The sequence below is a fragment of the Delphinus delphis genome, chromosome 21, assembly GCF_949987515.2.
Source record: "Delphinus delphis chromosome 21, mDelDel1.2, whole genome shotgun sequence".
NCBI classification, from domain to species: domain Eukaryota; kingdom Metazoa; phylum Chordata; class Mammalia; order Artiodactyla; family Delphinidae; genus Delphinus; species Delphinus delphis.
Window position 1 is genome coordinate 7,404,977 of NC_082703.1, and position 21,958 is coordinate 7,426,934.

The 21,958-nt window shown below is 40.4% G+C and overlaps 1 protein-coding gene across 1 annotated transcript in view; it reads left to right on the plus strand.

Moving 5' to 3' along the window:
* Nucleotides 1-21,958, plus strand: part of LOC132417723 (skin secretory protein xP2-like) — a 71,366-nt gene that overhangs the window by 35,535 nt on the left and 13,873 nt on the right. The window contains exon 2 of the mRNA XM_060001498.1: nt 21,626-21,730. Within this exon, the coding sequence (XP_059857481.1) occupies nt 21,626-21,642 (17 nt within the window). The 3' untranslated portion in view covers nt 21,643-21,730. The remainder of the gene's footprint in view (nt 1-21,625; nt 21,731-21,958) is intronic.

Below are 21,958 nucleotides of genomic sequence, written 5' to 3' on the forward strand. Positions count from 1 at the left end.
AAGAACTGTGTATTTGAACCAGTGGATTTTATAAAGCACGGTGAATACTCAAAGTACTAGTATATTTCCCTCATATTCTCAGTCTAACAATACAAAGATAAGTCAAACATACCTCAATCATATGTTATTGAAGAAACTGTCTTATATATCCACTTAACAAAAAGTTATTGAATGCGGATCATGTGTCAAATACTGTGTAATGTACTGTATTAAGTGACAGGTATATTTACAAATGTACTTTTATCAAAAGAGGGAGAAAAGAAAGAGCATGGAAGCATTATTCAGCTATTCAATTATTATAAAATATGTAAACAAATATTTGTCGTGAATTGGTTTTCCTCTGTCCTGCTTCAAGATAGGAAAAGAAATTGAGAGAAACTCTAAAAGAAGTTACTCCCAGGGTTCATGTTCTAGGTTCATAGGTAGGTTTATTTCACTCCTGATTATTAACTGGCATAAGGTGAATTAAGCTTCTCTTAGATACCAGGAATAAACTTCTCATCAGAAAAATTTATCAAGCCATAGAATCGTTGTTTGTGGAGAACATTCGAAGTCCCATTTCTGGAGTCCTTTAAAGAGAAAAATGAACAAGGTGCTGGTGCCTTATTGTAAATAACTAAGGCTCTGACTTTGTCCAGCTTTTTGTTCTGTAAAGAGCCTAGTGCATTTTGGGGGCTTAATAAATTTTGAATTATAAGTAACATTCTTACACAGCCTCTGGGGATGGACTCTTAGTCCTAATAAGATTTTCCAACTCTAATTTTCATGATTTGCTGCTGTGTAGGTAACAGTCAGGAATTCAACAAGATCTATAAATGCAAAGTATTTTGTAGTCAAAGTATTTTGTAGTCTCCATATGTCAAGGATAAGATTTCATTGAAAGTGGCATTAGAATGAACACTATTGAGTACCTCTAAAATGTGGAGCGAAGGACGACCTATAGAATTTCATATAAGGTGAGTATTGTGTGAAGTGCTAACCCAGGTTAATTTTAAGCTGAGATTGATTGGGAAATAAGATGAAATAGAAATGAGAAGAAAGATCATTATCCAAAATGAAAGGTGCTGAAGGCTTTATGGTGGCACAAAAGCAGAAAGGACCAGGACTAGTGAATTAGGTAAAAGTTCAGTATATATCAAACAGGCTGTTTTGGTACTAATACATTCCAGAAAATAACCCTGCTTTAGACAATATATGAAACAGCATAATGTGTATATATGGTGGTGAGATGTGAGGTACGCGTGTGGGAGGGATGAGGGTTCAGAGAAATTGAAGCAGAGGTAAGGTTAATGCATCTTTTGGACTAATGCAGTAATAATGTAACTGATGCAAAGAGAGAGTAGGTCATATATTGCTTCAAGGGAATCAGAGGGCAATAGGGGTCCTGGAAAGACTCTCTGAATAATAGTTTCAGAGCATCTGCTGTACAATATGGTTAGAACCTTTTGAAGCCCCATGGTATAACTCACTTGTCACTTGGCTTGAGGAAGAGATGACGGATCTGCCAGGAATATTAAGGAAGACTTTTTTTTTTTCCCAGGGAACACAGCAAGCCAGCTGTTCTTATTGTATCGATATTTTAGCAAATGCATTGATCTTAGCATTCTGAACATACCTGGGGTTTTAATATTTCACATATAATATGCTGAGGGAATATACTGCCCTAGCACCTAGGAAGGTACTCTGGAGAGACAAGATGAAACCTGGCAGATGGATTTGCTTAGCAAGAAATCATTTTAAAGATTAAGAAATACCTTGTTTTATTTCCTGTGATATGCTTCATTATGTTTTCTCTAAGTTGTCCTTCACCTCATGTAATTAATTCAGAAATCTGACCTTCTCAAACTGTGTGAAAGAGTAAGATTGCTAAGGCACCACTGGTAAGAAAATCCAGGGTTTGGAGAAGTAGAGGTTGTACCTCAGACACTCTCCTTCAACGTACCCACCTGCCACATACACAGCCACTTCCTCCCCTGCCACACACGGGGCCTTCATCTCTAAGAGTAAGCCATTTACATTTAAAGGTGCCCAAAGACCCCTGGAGCTGCCTTAGCCCTCATCTAAGCGCTGCTTCTTTTAGTATCTCTATTTTCCAATCCATTGGAGAGATTTTCTTAAAATTACACCTGATTATGTCACTGATTTCCTTAAAAAACACTTGGTGTCTACTCAGTGCTTTTAGTCACTTAATATGGGTGTAGAAGTTTTACTGGCCTTTCCTCCTCAGCACCCTGCACTACCCTCCACGAACTTCATGACTGGTTTCGTGAGTCTGCTTGCCATTCCTGAATATGCCAGGCTTTTCCTAACAATTCTTGCCCCAGGATTGCTGCTTTTTCTGCGCAGAATTTCCTAAAGTCCCCCTTCCTCTCTTCTCTGTCAGATTAAATCCTACTCATCTGTTCTTCGTGGCTTAATTCAATTGTCATCTCTTCTGGAAAGTCTCTCTGAAAAGCAGAGTTAGTGGTTCCTTTCTGTATGCAATTACAATATTTTCTTCACTCTTGCTTTTGTGCTTACCAGTTCAGTGCAGTGAGTCCTTATTGTTTTTTGTAGTGGTTTTTCTCTCAATGTTGTGAATTCATTAAATCAAGAAATACGGCTTACTCGTTTCTGAATCCTTATGGAAGATATGTGTTGAGTAGTTACTGATTGAGCACTGTTCCCCACCAAATGGGCTTATATTCGGGAGTCTCTGTTACTTTTCAGGTTTACCCTTTTTAACATGTATTCTCCCATATCGGTCCCAGACATCCAGTTTAAAAATCTAGCCTGATTTTGCATCTATGTGGTCAATTCCAGAACTCCTGAAATTATGCATAACTTGTCTTATATGGCTTACAGGGCTCACACTCCAAATGATGTTAAATGATCCCTTTCCTGCTGGAACCAAATTCCCCACTGTTGGCCTGTTGTTAGTTCCTTCTTTTCATACACCTCAAATGCCAACTATCTTGAGAACCTAATCTAAGACACCTTCCCCTTTATTCTCTGGAGGACGTTCATTTGTTCATTAATGGGGGATTCTTCACTAAATGCCAAGCACACTGCTAAATGCTAGGGATATAACAGGTTTCTGTCTTCTTTAAGCTTAGAGTCTAGGTGGGGGATAGAAAAGCTAAACAGACAATGGCAATACAATGGGATACACGCTCATATACAAAAAGGAAGGATGGCTATGGGAGAACATGGGCAGGAAATTCACCAAGCCTTGGGGAAATAGTAAATACTTCTTGCAGGAAGTAATGTGTACACTGAGATTTGAACACTAAGTCAGGGTTAGTTAAGTAAAGAACTGGAAGAAGACCATCACAGCTAAAGGCAAGAGCAACACATGGAAAGGCCATAGAACAAGGAACATGTGTAATTCCCATTTTGACAGAATACCAAGAGATGAGCCTTTAAAGGTAAGCTGGAGTAATCTTATACACTGTCTTATACTTCATGTTAAAGAAGTTTGAGTAGGGGCTTCCCTGGTGGCACAGTTGTTGAGAGTCCACCTGCCGATGCGGGGGACACGGGTTCGTGCCCTGGTCCGGGAGGATCCCACATGCCGCGGAGCGGCTGGGCCCGTGAGCCATGGCCACTGAGCCTGCGCGTCCGGAGCCTGTGCTCCGCAACAGGAGGGGCCACAACAGAGGCCCAAGTACCGCAAAAAAAAAAAAAAAAAGTAAGACTAGGTTATAGGGAAGATGATAAAATAGACTTTGGACATTTTGAAACTGAGGTGCCTGTGCGCAGTACCAATGAAGATTTATGAGTCTACCACTCAGGGTGGGAAGAAACATGTATATGTACAGCTGATTCACTTTGTTATAAAGCAGAAACGAACACACCATTGTAAAGCAATTATACTCCAATAAAGATGTTAAAAAAAAAGTCATTAGCACTTGGATATAATTGAATCATAGGAGTGAATGAGTTTACTGAAGACGACAGAACACTGAGACAAGCAAACCTAGAACAACACTGATGGGATGGAAGAAAAACAAGGAATCCTCAAGGGAGATGTGTGAGGAGCAGAACAACCAGAAGCATTTGAGACCCTGGAGTCTAATGGATCAACATGGATTCAAGAAGAAGGAGGTGGGATCAAATGCTGCTGAGATGTCGAGAGAGATGAGGACTGAAAAACGTTCACTTCATTTAATTACAAGGAGGGCTTTGGTTTTAGTGGAGTGATGAGGATGGAAGTAAGTAAGACTGGATTAAATTGTGAATGGGAGGGGAGGAAGTGAAGATAGTGAGAAACAAACAAAAACAATTTTTTGAGTGTTGTTGTGAAGAAAAAGACAGAAAGCAGTTGTTGGTTTTCACAAGTTTTCTGGTTCGGGACCCTTCCAAGTTATGACAACTTTAATTCTTCTCCCTGAACATTCTTCACATTTTTGTAGCTATTTAAATCATTGGTTTTCAAAAAAAACAGGAGTGCATCCAGTCTAGGGAGGGATTGGAGGTTTCCACGTAAAGCCCCAAAGGCACCATTTCAAATGTGTTCAAGTGTCTTTTTAGTAATACAACTGTTTTCTAAAAAATCTCATGAATAATTCTAACATATTAAAAATAGATGAACTCTAAGCTGCTCTGATTTAAGTGGGTATGGAGAGCCTGGAGCCCTATACTCAGTTCCCTTACCCGGTTTTCCAAGGTGGCCCCTTGCAGGCATTTCTAAAGAATCTTACCAATCCAGAGAACCAGGCCAGGGCAGGAAATGGGAGAATGATGAAGGTGAGGGAACGGCTGAGCCTTGTGTGGACGGCTTGGTACATTGCCTCCCAGCCTCTCCAACGATGCCAAAGCGTGTCAGCACATGAAATCTGAATGGTGTCCCTGTTTTAACAAAATATAAGCTATGTGAGGTCTTATCGGAATGACAGCAGCATAAATAATAGAAAGTAATAGATATTTGTGCAGCACAGAGTATATGAAAGAGCTCACCAAAGTGGACGGAGTATTCAGGACCTCTTTCTATTTCTAACTGCTGGCTGGCAGCAGAGAAAAATCAAACTCCTGGGTGAATGAATGCAGCCCTGAATACACAGAAAGGGACAAAAATCACCTTGTACTGGAATAATAGCATATATGATGTCCTTAAATAGCTTATACCCTTCCTGCCAAACACAGAAAAGCCCAGAAGGAAAAAGGAGGAAATAAATCACGTTACCCTTTAGCAACTCTTCAGTGTAGATACTGTTATCTTCATCTTACAGAGGGAAGAACTGAGGTTCAAAGAAATTGAATGGCACGCCCCAAGTCACAGAGCAGGTAAGGGGAGAAGCTAGGATTTTTCCCACATAATTTCCAAAATGTTCTCATTACAACAGTAGTTTTCAAAATCAACATCCTTCAAAAATGTGACCAAGTACTTATCATAAGGAGAGCTGCCTTTCCTTATGCTTACTCTTCCCAGTAAGCCATACAGCTAGTACTTTTCAGGGTCCCCTCGTATTTGTGGATGAAAACTTGGGTCAGCTTAAGATTGCCATTTTTTATCGTGGAATGTCTTCTAGTGAGCAGGAAGACCAAGGTGCTGGCCACAAGATAAAATGGGAGGAGCTAATCAGAAGAGCGCCTTCACCACATCCAACTCAAGGCCAGGAATTCCAGTCACTGCCTCTGTTTCTACCATTAGAACGTTTAAAAATTCTTGACTTTTCAGCTTTTGTCCCTTTTAGAAATGCAAAGGTCCCTCAGTGAATTCACCTTTTGTTTAGAAGTTAATTATCTGTACTCTTTTATTGAGAACTGTAGCAGAATTATCCAAACCAAGAACTATGCCTCCATTCCTGTAGTGATGGCAGATGGGAGGTTTGCAAGGGAGCTGCCCTGTTACTAATTTAAAACAAACAAACAAACAAACCTGAAATTCACATGTGAGCAATGCATGAAAACACCTGGCCCTGTTACCATGGCAAATTTCGGGTGGCCTCCCTACTTTTCCACATATTTCCTCTCAAAGTGCTCCTTTATGGCTATTCGCCTGAAAAAGCCCTCCCAATGGCCATTTTAACTGGATTTTGTTAGGGTGAAAATCTTGGAAGTTGGCTTCACATGTACTAAATGTCCTAGGAATGCTTCTGGTCCTCAGTTATCTCTTTTTTTTTTTTTAACATCTTTATTGCAGTATAATTGCTTTACAATGGTGTGTTAGCTTTCTGCTTTATAACAAAGTGATTCAGCTATACATATACATACATCCCCATATCTCCTCCCTCTTGCATCTCTCTCCCACCCTCCCTATCCCACCCCTCTCGGTGGTCACCTCAGTTACCTCTGATTTTTTAAATTTTATTTGCTAATTTATTTTTAACATCTTTATTGGAGTATAATTGCTTTACAATGGTGTGTTAGTTTCTGCTTTATAACAAAGTGAAGCACTTATACATATACATATGTCCTCATATCTCTTCCCTCTTCCAGCTCCCTCTCTCCCACCCTCCCTATCCCACCCCTCTAGGTGGTCACAAAGCACCGAGCTGATCTCCCTGTGCTATGCGGCTGCTTCCCACTAGCTATCTATTTTACATTTGGTAGTGTATATATGTCCATGCCACTCTCTCACTTTGTCCCAGCTTCCCCTTCCCCTCCCCATATCCTCAAGTCCATTCTCTAGTAGGTCTGCATCTTTATTTCCGTCTTGCCCCTAGGTTCTTCTGACCAGTTGTTTTTTCGTCTTTTGGGGTTTTTTTTAGATTCCATATATATGTGTTAGCATACGGTATTTGTTTTTCTCTTTCTGACTTACTTCACTCTGTATGACAGACTCTAGGTCCATCCACCTTACTACAAATAACTCAGTTTTGTTCCTTTTTATGGCTGAGTAATATTCCATTGTATATATGTGCCACATCTTCTTTATCCATTCATCTGTTGGTGGACACTTAGGTTGCTTCCATGTCCTGGCTATTGTAAATAGAGCTGCAATTAATATTTTGGTACATGACTCTTTTTGAATTATGGTTTTCTCAGGGTATATGCCCAGTAGTGGGATTGCTGGGTCGTAAGGTAGTTCTATTTTTGGTTTCTTAAGGAACCTCCATACTGTTCTCCATAGTGGCTGTATCAATTTACATTCCCACCAACAGTGCAAGAGGGTTCCCTTTTCTCTACACCCTCTCCAGCATTTATTGTTTGTAGATTTTTTGATGATGGCCATTCTGACTGGTGTGAGATGATATCTCATTGTAGTTTTGATTTGCATTTCTCTAATGATTAATGATGTTGAGCATTCTTTCATGTATCTGTTGGCAATCTGTATATCTTTTTTGGAGACATGTCTATTTAGGTCTTCTGCCCCTTTTTGGATTGGGTTGTTTTTTCAATATTGAGCTGCATGAGTTGCTTGTATGTTTTGGAGATTAATCCTTTGTCAGTTGCTTCATTTGCAAATATTTTCTCCCATTCTGAGCGTTGTCTTTTCATCTAGTTTATGGTTTCATTTGCTGTGCAAAAGCTTTTCAGTTTCATTAGGTCCCACTTGTTTACTTTTGTTTTTATTTCCATTTCTCTAGGAGGTGGGTCAAAAAGGATCTTGCTGTGATTTATGTCATAGAGTATTCTGCCTATGTTTTCCTCTAAGAGTTTTATGGTGTCCGGCCTTACATTTAGGTCTTTAATCCATTTTGAGTTTATTTTTGTGAATGGCGTTAGGGAGTGTTCTAATTTCATTCTTTTACATGTAGCTGTCCAGTTTTCCCAGCAACACTTATTGAAGAGGCTGTCTTTTCTCCACTGTATATTCTTTCCTCCTTTATCAAAGATAGGTGACCATATGTGCGTGGGTTTATCTCTGGGCTTTCTATCCTGTTCCATTGATCTATATTTCTGTTTTTGTGCCAGTACCATACTGTCTTGATTACTGTAGCTTTGTAGTATAGTCTGAAGTCAGGGAGCCTGATTCCTCCAGATCCGTTTTTCTTTCTCAAGATTGCTTTGGCTATTCATGGTCTTTTGTGTTTCCATACAAATTGTGAAAATTTTTGTTCTAGTTCTGTGAAAAATGCCACTGGTAGTTTGATAGGGATTACATTGAATCTGTAGATTGCTTTGGGTAATATAGTCATTTTCACAATGTTGATTCTTCCAATCCAAGAACATGATCTATCTCTCCATCTGTTTGTATCATCTTTAATTTCTTTTATCAGTGTCTTATAATTTTCTGCATACAGGTCTTTTGTCTCCTTAGGTAGGTTTATTCCTAGATATTTTATTCTTTTTGTTGCAATGGTAAATGGGAGTGTTTTCTTAATTTCCCTTTCAGATTTTTCATCATTAGTGTATAGGAATGCAAGAGATTTCTGTGCATTAATTTTGTATCCTGGTAGTCTACTAAATTCATTGATTAGCTCTAGTAGTTTTCTGGTAGCATCTTTAGGATCCTCTATGTATAGTATCATGTCATCTGCAAACAGTGACAGTTTTACTTATTCTTTTCCAATTTGGATTCCTTTTATTACTTTTTCTTCTCTGACTTCTGTGGCTAAAACTTCCAAAATTATGTTGAATAATAGTCATGAGAGTGGGCAACCTTGTCTTGTTCCTGATCTTAGTGGAAATGGTTTCAGTTTTTCACCACTGAGGATGATTTTGGCTGTGGCTTTGTCATATATGGGCTTTATTATGTTGAGGTAAGTTCCCTCTATGCCTACTTTCTGGAGGGTTTTTATCATAAATGGGTGTTGAATTTTGTCAAAAGCTTTCTCTGCATCTATTGAGATGATCATATGGTTTTTCTCTTTCAATTTGTTAATATGGTGTATCACGTTGGTTGATTTGTGTATATTCAAGAATCCTTGCATTTCTGGGATAAACCCCACTTTATCATAGTGTATGATCCTTTTAATGTGTTGTTAGATTCTGTTTGCTAGTATTTTGTTGAGGATTTTTGCATCTATGTTCATCAGTGATATTAGTCTGTAGTTTTTCTTTGTGACATCTTTGTCTGGTTTTGTTATCAGAGTGATAGTGGCCTCGGCGAATTAGTTTGGGAGTGTTCCTCCCTCTGCTATATTTTGGAAGAGTTTGAGAAGGATAGGTGTTAGCTCTTCTCTAAATGTTTGATAGAATTCGCCTGTGAAGCCATCTGGTCCTGGGCTTTTGTTTGTTGGAAGATTTTTAATCACAGTTTCAATTTCAGTGCTTGTGACTGGTCTGTTCATATTTTCTATTTCTTCCTGGTTCAGGCTCGGAAGGTTGTGCATTTCTAAGAATTTGTCCATTTCTTCCAAGTTGTCCATTTTATTGGCATATTGTTGCTTGTAGTAATCTCTCATGATCCTTTGTATTTCTGCAGTGTCAGTTGTTACTTCTCCTTTTTCATTTCTAATTCTATTGATTTTAGTCTTCTCCCATTTTTTCTTGATGAGTCTGGCAAATGGTTTATCAATTTTGTTTATCTTCTCAAAGAACCAGCTTTTAGTTTTATTGATCTTTGCTATCGTTTCCTTCATTTCATTTCTGATGTGATCTTTATGATTTCTTTCCTTCTGCTAACTTTGGGGTTTTTTGGTTCTTTTTTCTCTAATTGCTTTAGGTGTAAGGTTAGGTTGTTTATTTGAGATGTTTCTTGTTTCTTAAGATAGGATTGTATTGCTATAAACTTCCCTCTTAGAACTGCTTTTGCTGCATCCCATAGGTTTTGGGTAATTGTGTTTTCATTGTCATTTGTTACTAGGTATTTTTTGATTTCCTCTTTGATTTCTTCAGTGATATCTTGGTTATTTAGTAGTGTGTTGTTTAGTGTGTGTTTGTATTTCTTACAGATTTTTTTTCTGTAAATGATATCTAGTCTCATAGCGTTGTGGTCGGAAAAGCTACTTGATACAATTTCAATTTTCTTAAATTTACGAAGGTTTGGTTTGTGACCCAAGATATGATCTATCCTGGAGAATGTTCCATGAGCACTTGTGAAGAATGTGTATTCTGTTGTTTTTGGATGGAATGTCCTATAAATATCAATTAAGTCCATCTAGTTTAATGTATCATTTAAAGCTTGTGTTTCCTTATTTATTTTCATTTTGGATGATCTGTCCATTGGTGATAGTGGGGTGTCAAAGTCCCATACTATGATTGTGTTACTGTCGATTTCCTCTTTTATAGCTGTTAGTATTTGCCTTATGTATTGAGGTGGTCCTATGTTGGATGACTAAATATTTACAATTGTTATATCTTCGTCTTGGATTGATCCCTTGATCATTATGTAGTGTCCTTCTTTGTCTCTTGTAAAAGTCTTTGTTTTAAAGTCTATTTTGTCTGATATGAGAATTGTTACTCCGGCTCTCTTCTGATTTCCATTTGCATGGAATATCTTTTTCCATCCCCTCACTTTCAGTCTGTATGTGTCCCTAGGTCTGAAGTGGGTCTCTTGTAGACAGCATATATACGGATCTTGTTTTTGTATCCATTCATCCAATCTATGTCTTTTGGTTGGAGCATTTAATCCATTTACATTTAAGGTAATTATTGATATGTACGTCCCTATTACCATTTTCCTAATTGTTTTGGGTTTATTATTGTAGGTCTTTTCCTTCTCTTGTGTTTCCTGCCTAGAGAATTTCCTTTAGCATTTGTTGTAAAGCTGGTTTGGTGGTGCTGAATTCTCTTAGCTTTTGCTTGTCTGTAAAGCTTTTAATTTCTCCATCAAATCTGAATGAGATCGTTGCTGGGTAGGGTAATCTCAGTTGTAGGTTTTTGTCCTTCATCACTTTAAATATGTCCTGCCAGTCCCTTCTGGCTTGCAGAGTTTCTGCTGAAAGATCAGCTGTTAACCTTATGGGGATTCCCTTATGTGTTATTTGTTTTTTTTTCCCTTGCTGCTTTTAATATTTGTTCTTTGTATTTAATTTTTGATAGTTTGATTAATATGTGTCTTGGCATGTTTCTCCTTGGATTTATCCTGTAAGGGACTCTCTGTGCTTCCTGGACTTGATTAACTATTTCCTTTCCCATATTAGGGAAGTTTTCAACTATAATCTCTTCAAATATTTTCTCAGTCCCTTTCTTTTTCTCTTCTTCTTCTGGGACCCCTATAATTCAAATGTTGGTGTGTTTAATGTTGTCCCGGAGGTCTCTGAGACTGTCCTCAATTCTTTTCATTCTTTTTTCTTAATTTGCTCTTCAGTAGTTATTTCCAGTATTTTATCTTCCAGGTCACTTATCCGTTCTTCTGCCTCAGTTATTCTGCTATCGACCCATTCTAGAGAATTTTTAATTTCATTTATTGTGTTGTTCATCACTGTTTTGTTTGCTCTTTAGTTCTTCTAGGTCCTTGTTAAATGTTTCTTGTATTTTCTCCATTCTATTTCCAAGATTTTGGATCATCTTTACTATCATTACTCTGAATTCCTTTTCAGGTAGACTGCTTATTTCCTCTTCATTTTAGGTCTGGTGGGTTTTTGCCTTGCTCCTTCATCTGCTGTGTGTTTCTCTGTCTTCTCATTTTGCTTAACTTACTGTGTTTGGGGTTTCCTTTTCACAGGCTGCAGGTTCATAGTTTCTTCTGTTTTTGGTGTCTGTCCCCAGTGGCTAAGGTTGGTTCAGTGTGTTGTGTAGGCTTCCTGGTGGAGGGGACTAGTGCCTGTGTTCTGGTGGATGAGGCTGGATCTTGTCTTTCTGGTGGGTAGGTCGATATCTGGTGATGTGTTTTGGGGTGCCTGTGGCCTTATTGTGATTTTAGGCAGCCTCTGTGCTAATGGATGGGGTTGTGTTCCTGTCTTGCTAGTTGCTTGGCGTACGGTGTCCTGCACTTTAGCTTGGTGGTCATTGAGTGGAGCTGGGTCTTGGTGTTGAAATGGAGACCTCTGGGAGATTTTCGCCATTTGATATTACGTGGAGCTGGGAGGTCTCTTGTGGACCAGTGTCCTGAACTTGGCTCTCCCACCTCAGTGGCATAGCCCTGACGCCTGGCCGGAGCACCAAGAGCCTGTCCATCACACGGCTCAGAATAAAAGGGAGAAAAAAAAGAAAGAAAGAAGATAAAATAAAAGTAAAATAACAAAAAATAAAGTTATTAAAATAAAAAATAATTAAGAAAAAAAGTTTTTTAAAGTAATTACTAAAAAAAAGACAGACAGAACCCTAGGACAAATGGTAAAAGCAAAGCTATACAGACAAAATCACACACAGAAGCATACACACTCACAAAAAGAGAAAAAGGGGAAAGTATATATATATCGTCTCTCCCAAAGTCCACCTCCTCAATTTGGGAGGATTCGTTGTCTATTCAGGTATTCCACCGATGCAGGATACATCAAGTTGATTGTGGAGATTTAATCTGCTGCTCTAGAGGCTGCTGGGAGAGGTTTCCCTTTCTCCTGTTTGTTCGCACAGCTCCCGGGGTTCAGCTTTGGATTTGTACTCGCCTCTGCATGTAGGTCACCTGAGGGCATCTGTTCTTCGCTCAGACAGGACGGGGTTAAAGGAGCAGCTGATTCGGGGGCTCTGGCTCACTCAGACCGGGGGGAGGGAGGGATACGGAGTGCGGGGCGAGCCTAAGGCGGCAGAGGCCGGCATGACGTTGCACCAGCCTGAGGCTCGCCGTGCGTTTTCCGGGTGAAGTTGTCCCTGGATCCCAGGACCCTGGCAGTGGCGGGCTGCACAGGATCCCCAGAACGGGGGTGTGGATAGTGACCTGTGCTCGCACACAGGCTTCTTGGTGGCGGCAGCAGCAGCCTTAGCGTCTCATGCCCGTCTCTGGGGTCCGTGCTGATAGCCGTGGCTCGCGCCCGTCTCTGGAGCTCCTTTAAGCAGCGCTCTTAACCCCCTCTCCTCGTGCACCAGGAAACAAAGAGGGAAGAAAAAGTTTCTTGCCTCTTCGGCAGGTCCAGAGTTTTCCCAGACTCCCTCCCGGCTAGCCGTGGCGCACTAACCCCCTTCAGGCTGTGTTCACACCGCCAACCCCAGTCCTCTCCCTGTGATCCGACCGAAGCCCGAGCCTCAGCTCCCAGCCCCGCCCGCCCCGGCGGGTGAGCAGACAAGCCTCTCGGGCTGGTGAGTGCTGGTCGACACCGATCCTCTGTGTGGGAATCTCCCTGCTTTGCCCTCCGCACCCCTGTGGCTGCGCTCTCTTCCGCGGCTCCGAAGCTTCCCCCCCTCCGCCACCCGCAGTCTCTGCCCGTGAAGGGGCTTCTAGTGTGTGGAAACCTTTCCTCCTTCACGGCTCCCTCCCACTGGTGCAGGTCCCATCCCTATTCTTTTGTCTCTGTTTTTTCTTTTTTCTTTTGCCCTACCCAGGTATGTGGGGGGTTTCTTGCCTTTTGGGAGGTCTGAGGTCTTCTGCCAGCGTTCAGTAGGTGTTCTGTAGGAGTTGTTCCACGTGTAGATGTATTTCTGATGTATCTGTGGGGAGGAAGGTGATCTTCGTGTCTTTTCCACCATCTTGAAGCTCCCCTTCCAGTTATCTCTTAAGCGAAGATTTATGTTAGTGCCTCAGCGGCCCTAACCGCTGCCCAAGGTTCTGATACACATTTCTTAGAAAGCCATGAATGTTAAAGAAAACACCTCAGGAAATTGTGCCCTAATGGCCGCTCAGCTGAGATTAAATGTTTTCATCTAAGTTCCTTCTCTTGCAGTATCTATTTAGTATTTTACTTGAGTTGTTATTGAGACATGCTATCCTAACGAGGAGGAATTCTTTTACTTTGAATCAAGTGATTCTCAGCAGGGGTGATTTGGCAACGTCTGGAAACATTTTTGGTCGTCAAAAATGGAGGTGGGAGGGACCTGCAGGAGTACTACTGGTGTTCTAGTAGATGAGGGTAGAAAACTGCAAAATGTTCTGAAATGCACAAGGCAGACCCCAGAACAAAGCATCATGCAGCCCAAAATGCTAATTTTGCTAAGGTTGAGAAACTTTGCTTTAAATGAATCTTCAGAGACTGGGACATTACTGCTCTTCTTCTACCATGGTAAGGAGGGCTGGGTTCTGACGTCAGACAAAAAAGCTTCTAAAGAAAGGAGAATCGTGGTTAAAAGTTGAAGCTTTGAGCCAGACAGACATGCATTTTACTCCTAGATGTGCTACTTAGCTGTGTGATCTTATGTAACCTCTCTACAATGCAGTCTTCTCAGGTGTAAAATTAGCAGTGGATTTTATTGGATTACTACGAGGAATCGGTAAATGCATACAAAATGCTTGGCACAGATGCTACTAAACACAAGCATGTGTTGCCAATGATGATTGTTTTTCTCCAGTGAGGGTTGTATCAACTCTCAGTTCAATACACTCAGACCAGACAGAACTAAATCTTGATATAAATCAGACCCAGAAGCATAAACCAAAGGACACCCTTCAGTCCATTTTCTAATATTAACTATTTCTTAGCCCACTATGGCTGCCATAAGCCCTTTCTTTTGTAAAAGGAGAATATGAGGATGAGAGTAGGATGACCAGCATAACTAGCTGCTAACATTTATTCATTCATTCGTCACGTCTGCCTGGGCTTGTGGTAGGAGGAAAGTCTGGATGAGTAGATTGGAGATGAAGGTGAAACAAAGATGACCAAGACTTGATTTCTAATAAAAGACTGAAGGGACTGATTTAGAATGGAAGAGCTAAGGCACGGACACAGAGGAGCTTTACACAAAGTAGAAAACTGATAGAGCGCCAGGGAGACGAAGCCAAACTGCTTTATGGCAGTTCTGAGGAGAAGAGACCACTTCTGTGTGGAGAAAATTTTGCTTGTCAATTTCCTGAACAGCAAACACCCTTTATTCTCCATCAATCCTTTCTTACCAAGCTTAAGGGAATTAAAAAATTCTAAACCGAGTGATTAATTAAACTGATTCCTGGAGCCCTCCCCTCTTCCCTCCAGCTTTGGTGGTAATTAACCATGGCCACTCCTGGCTTTTCATAGCATTACATTTGTGCTTTACTATATTATTTTGGTTGTCTCTTAGAAACTCAATTGTGTCAGCATACAACAACGCAGACAATAGGTTGAGAAATGTAAATTAACCTTGATTCACTCCACCTCTGAATGGGAGCTCCTGAGTCTTTCAGGAGAATGCTTCCCATCACTGAATGTGAAGTTATCCATTTCCTAGTGGTGTCTGTCTGGAGATTTTCCACAGTGTTTTCAATAGGAGGCCAGATTATTTGGGCCAAGAGAAACATGTACTTGAGTAATAGTGGACCATTTCCCTATTTAAATAGGCTTTAAGAGCATCAGGCCAAAGGGCAAAAACATCAAACAGAGAATATCACAAGAGTCTTGAATTCACTAATATAATTTATGTTGAGAAATAGCACACATTTTAAGCCCTCTTTCAAAATGAAGTGTTAAGTTTCTTGTTTAACATGGTGATCTTGCCATTCTCAATTCCCTTGAAATTCTTATGAAAATTTGGAGCGAGAAAAAAACACACACACACAAACACAGGTGCAGGCACATACACCAAATCAACTACTGTAACAGTATGCAATTTCCCAACACTGGGAAGGTCTATGCTGACAGAGACTTACGGTTGGTGACAGGGGCTGATACACACATGAGGTAGAGCAAACGTTCTTTCCGAAGAACTTTAAGGCAGCATCTTGTTCCTCCTCCGCTTTTTGAATAAGAGACTCAAGGTCTGCAACAACAGAAAACTTTCAGGCTACCCCCTGTAGTATATTTATTACAAGATAGAAAGACAGGAAGTAGAAGGGGCTTGTAGAACACAGAGTTTGAGGAGTTATAATTCCAACAAGTAAACCGCGGGGTGGGGTGGAGACAGGAGGAGCCCTGGTGCAGGCTGGGGACTATACCTACTCGTGTATTTCATCTCTTCCACACATTAAAGAAGCGTGAAGCTGGGTGATGGCGGCTCAGATCAATCCTGTTGTGCCCATGGAGAGAATATCTTGGAGTCATAAGATATGAACTAGTAGCCGGGCATTGTAATTTGTCCTCCAGCTGTGTACCTGAAAAGGGAATTCCACTCAAGTCCAAGGGTACACATGCCATCTGTTCTGTTTAGTATGTCCATCCATTATCCGCATGGCATAAAATGAATTGTAGGTTTTTGGATCGGTTGAGAAAAGCTGACTTTTCCCCTCGGTAAACAAAAGAAGGGCCTTTCTCCCCATGCATAAGTGGACTCCCCATAACTAGGGAAATGGGCCAGCAAACCACATTAAAGATTAAAAATCAATAACAGTGACAATATAAAGCAACCTTTCTTTTGATAGAAGGCAAGTCTCCTTCGTCAACGCTATAACTCCCCTCCCCTTCTGTATCTCCCTGTCTCTTGTTCACTGGGATATTTTCCAGCCCGACCGAGAGAATACTAGCTTTTCTTTCTTTCTTTCCTTCCCTAATTATGTTATTTTTCTCCCTAGTTGAGAAGCTGGCCACCAGTAATGAGCTTAATATATCCTCCATTGTAAGATAGGTACAGTAGTAGGATTGTGTTTACAATAATAGGACCGGTTACAGGATAGTTTCGAGTATTGAAAGTGATGAGGCAGGCAGAGCACTTACTGCAGTGCCCCACTGCAGTAAGTAATTTTAGAAACACCCCATAACAGAAAAACCTAGAAAATTCTATGACCCAAACATTCTAATTTGGGACCAGTCACACACGTGGCCCTGCCAAAAGACTCCTGGCCTGCGTTCAGTGAGAAACAGAAAAATCCAGGCCCAAAGGCAACTCCACAGCGGGGGCAAAAGATGCATCCAACAGGCGGGGCGTCACCTCGACCACCGCTTACAGGTGTTACGTTCCACTTGACTGTGCCCTTTTTGTTCAGCTGTCAACCATCCTGTTCCCTCATTACAGGAAACTGGGCTTGCTGCTTTCCTTCAGAAACCGCAGTAGACACTAGCCTACATGGTCCACAAGAACGTTAGTCACCTGATCACTGGGAGCTAGGAAGTGATTCTCTAGCCATCTGTGCTGGCGAACAAGCTGAACAGGCTCTTCCTTGACCCTTAAATGACCATCTAATTGGGAGAATTTCTCTATCTGCTACTGTGGCAGATTGCTGCTTTGATACGTGAATGTATAGTCTCTTATCTTCTACTACAGAGCTGTATCGGGGCAGTGCTACCTGCTCTAAACCTTAGTGGTTTAACACATAGAAGGTCATTTCTCACTTGCTTCAGGTCCAAAGCATGTGTTCCCAATCAGTGGGCAACTCTCTTCATAGCAGCTGTTTAGAAACCCAGCTTCCTTCCATCTTCAGCAAGTGGCTTCCATGCATGTGTACATCAATCCAGAGGAGCAGGACAGAGCAGGGAGTCTTTGATGGACCAGGCGTCTGATAGCAGACATTACTTCCGTTCACATTTCCCTTGCTAGAACTTGGCCACGTGACCACACCTAACAGGGTAGTCTGGGGAATGTAATCTAGTTGTGTGACCATAAGCGAGGGGATGATCAGTCTTCAGGGCCGGGTCAAGCCGCTCCACGAGGCCTGCTGAAAAACACAGTCTAGAGAGAGCTCTCCTCAATCCTGAATAAGCATCTTGGACACACACTTTTGCAATAAAGCTTATGGGAAAATACTTTGAATCCAGAAGATTTACAACCATTCTTAAGACTCTGTGGGGCATCCCACCTATGAAAATTATTTAATCCAGGAGATAGAAAAATATGATTCATAAGACCATCCTCCATGAGCTGGAAGGTATGATCTCTTTGGAGCAGCTGTGGAAGCCATGGACAGGAGGCTGAGAATGAGGCAGTGCTGTAAACAGACAGTCCTGTAAGAAATGATGCCTCATAGAAAACACTGCATCTTGATATTTCACATGAATATGTATGATAAATATTTTCCTAAGGTTTTCAATACATTTTCACAGCTTTTGATGGCTTATATTATACATCAAAATATTCAAGACTGAGACTTGTATCATTTTTACCCTCTGCCAACTTTTAGAGTTAGACTTTCCTATTTATTCTTTGTAATAAACTTCAGAATTTAACATATACATGTATATTGGGGAAACCGGTATCTTATGATATTGAATCTTCCCATCCAGAGGTGTATTACTCAATTTACTCAGACTTTATTTTAGGCTACTCAGTGAAGTTTTATTTTTATATTTCTGCACATTACTTACTAGTAAGGTAAACTTAAGCACATCACCTAACCTTCTAAAGTGTAAGTTTTCTTTTTTTTTAAATTTTATTGAAGTACAGTTGATTTACAATGTTGTGATTAATTTCTGCCGTACAGCAAAATGATTCAGTTATATATATATACATTCTTTTTCATATTGTTTTCTATTATGGTTTATCAGAGGATATTGAATATCATTTCCTGTGCTATACAGTAGGACCTTGTTATTTATCCATCCTATATATAATAGTTTGCGTCTGGTAAAGTATAAGTTTTCTTAACGGGATTACTAATAGTAGCTATTTTACAGTGGAGTATTGAGTATTAAATGAGGTAATATATGTAAAAGCACTTAACATGGTGCCTGACATAGGAATAACTGTTCAATAAATGAGAGCAATTATTATAATATTGCTAGATTTATTAAATATTTACTTGCTCATTTATGTAAGTTGTATGAATAGGGTCAATTTTCCATACTTTCTAATTGGCTTTGTAGATAGCTAAGGAAGACTTTTTTTCATGTATTTCTTAGATTTTAATTTACTAAATACTGATTCTAATAGCTTTTCAGTTGATTATCTTAGTTTTTCATTTAGGCATTAGAAAATATTACAGTAATGAAAATTTTGAATCATCCAGTTTCTCACCGTCTTCCTTGTGAGACCTTCCTAGTTGATTTTCTTTTATTCAGTATCACCTCCTCAAATCTATGGTTAGTATCAAGGCCAGATTTAGCTTCCTAAAGCAAGTTTGCATACAATTCCTATTAGAATTCAGCCCATTTCCACTTGTCAACACCTCTTTTCATTCTATTCTTCAAGTCCCAAGATTCACCACCGCGATTAAGTCTTCTGTGTGTGCGCCAGTGAGCCTTTATGTTCTATATCACACTTATTGTCTGTTTCATTACATTTCACATGGCCTGTGCTACTTTATATGGTTATCTTTCTATATGTGTGTCATATTCACCTGGATTGATGAAGTTGATAGTGGTGGTGGTCAGGTTTATACCTGAGAGTCATCATGCAGATCTGGCTGATTGCAGACTTTACCAAAGGCCATTGGAATGAGGGATGTGGTGACCTCAGAGACCAGAGACACTGTCTCTAATACGACAGTTCCCTCAGCTTCCTCTTCTCTTCACCAACCAACTACCTCCACGTGGCAATCAGTTCTAAGTGAACTGAAAGGGAAAATATTTTACTCAGGAGAAATTAATATAATATAGTATAACATAACACACATAACATAAAACATAACAACATAAAACATAACATAACATAACGCAACATAACATAATGCAGGAAAAATGCCCTTAAGCAGAGAGATGATTCAATAGCCCATGCGGGGATCTGAAGAGCATTCGGTCACTGCTTTGTACGGTGCTGGCATTGGGCAGAGCAATGAATGGCTAAACTAGCTGTGACTTTTCTGCTGCTGGATTACTTATATATTCCGATTATTGGCTTTCCTCAGTAGGAAATCTGAGGCTTCCTGCATAAACTCAGACCATGACTTTTCACGGCTGGCAGTGGAGAAAGGATTTTTACATGGTGGACACCCTGAACCTCAAAAGATTTGACTTGTTTCCTTCTATTAACCTTATTCCTTCTTGGTTTCTTACAAACAAGAACTGATACCATAGTGAGCTCAAACAAGTTCAGAATTCTTCCTTGATTTCTTCAAAGAGCAGCAAAAGACACGTTGTAACAATAAAAACAAGTTTATCCAAACACAGATAACAAAATGGAAACGAATGCCCCAAATAACACCAATTAAACTTGCTTAACATCATAAGCCTCGTGGAACGCCTCATGGGATGCCTGAGGTCCCTTTTCTCTAGCATGAAGGAGTGAGGGGGGAGTTTTAGGGCGAGGGTGGTTACAGTATCCTGAGTGCCAACTAGAAAGTGACTCGGCATGCCTGGTTGCTCAGAATATGTTTAAAATAATTTTTTTCCCATGCCCATTTCCTTTTTTTCTCCACCAATTCTGATTCAGTAGAGCAGGCATGGGACCTGAGAATCTTTACTTTTTAAAGTGTTCTGGGTGATTCTGTTGTAACTGGAATTCGGGAACCATTGAACTAGACTCTTTGAAATCCAGACCCAAGGTAGCAGTCCAGAGAAATACAGACACTTCCTCACCTGCCACAAGCCAGCCTCCAAGGTTCACTTCATACCCAAGGACATCTCTCTTCCTTAGATGACTGACAACGTAAATGTTAACTCCCATTGGGGATAACACCACCTATGCATGATGGGTGGCGTCTCACTTCAGAGCATCAATGGGCTAAATAAACAAGTAAAAGAACACTAGAAAAAGTCCAAATTATTCACTGGAGAGTAAAACATGGAATGCCAGAGACAGCTGTGCTAATGTCTACCTTGCTCTCATTGGCTCAGAAAGTGAGAGAGAAAACAATAAAATCAAAGAATTCTAAAGTGTGGGAGAAATCCAAACACCCTCATTGATTTTTCAGGCTAAAAATTTCAGAAAGCCTCACAGGACTTGAACTTCTGTTTCCTCTCACACTTCATCGCCTACTTCTTCCTGTGCCACTCACTCCATTCTGGCCACTCTGGCTGTCTTGCTCTTTTTCCAACAATGTAAAATTTTTTTCTGCCTGAAAGACTGACTTTCACTTTATTTTAGTCTTCGTTTAAAATCCACCTCCTCACAGCATTTGTCCCTAGTCATCATTATATATTATGTCAACCTTCATCACATTCCATTCTCTAACCTGCTTTATTTATCATGACCTGACAGTATAATTATTAATTTGTTTATTTAAATTTTATCTATCTCCTCCACCAAAATGTCAGCTCCGTGAGGGCAGGCACTTTGCCTGTTGTCTTCAGGAAATTAGTATAATCATATTCCCAGCAGCATCCTTATTACTACTACCGGTTTATTCTTTCCAATTCATATGTGCATACACCATGGTTAAATTAATATTCTTAAAGGCAAGTTGCAATCACATGACTACTTTGCTCAAAACACTAAGCTGTGGTTTACTGCATACAGAATGGAGTCAAAATTCCCCACAACGGCAATTTGATGCAATCCTACTCTTGCTTTTTTTTTTTTTTTTTTTTTTTGTGGTACGTGGGCCTCTCACTGTTGTGGCCTCTTCCGTTGCGGAGCACAGGCTCCGGACGCTCAGGCTCAGTGGCCATGGCTCACGGGCCTAGCCGCTCTGCGGCATGTGGGATCTTTCCAGACCGGGGCATGAACCCATGTCCCCTGCATCGGCAGGCGGACTCTCAAACACTGCGCCACCAGGGAAGCCCCCTAGTCTTGCTTTTATATCATGATCTCTCATCATTCCTCTACTATTTATTTCAACCAAATTGGATTTTGCAATGTGCTCAAAAAATTTGCTATGTCCCCATTTCCATATTTTCAAAATTTTGTCCATCTTATAAGTTTTATCTGAAATCATTCTTTCTTCATGAAGAAATGTCCAATTCTCTTTGATTGAATATGACTTTACTCCACTCTGAATGCTTGAAGAACTTACCCTGTGACTCTTTTATTGTACTCACCTTGTCTTTTTTCTCCTCCATTCCATGGCAAGACCAAGACCATTTTTGACTCATCTCCATGTGGCCCCAAGCAGAGCAGAGTGCCCGATGTCTGGCTGATTCATTTATTGAGCACCTGTTGATTACAGACAGACTAGGTGAGTGCTGGATCACAAATAAACTAACTGCCTAGAGTAGAAATTCTTATTAACTCTACTCTGCCGGAGAGGCTAGGTAACACGTCCAAGGTCATAGCGATGGAGCTAGAATTCAAACCCATGCTATCTCCAGGCTATCTGTATGGCAGCGGCGTACACAGGCACATGATTTGGAAAATTGCAGGGAACTTCACTCGTAATGAAGCCACAGAATCTGGAGGATACAAC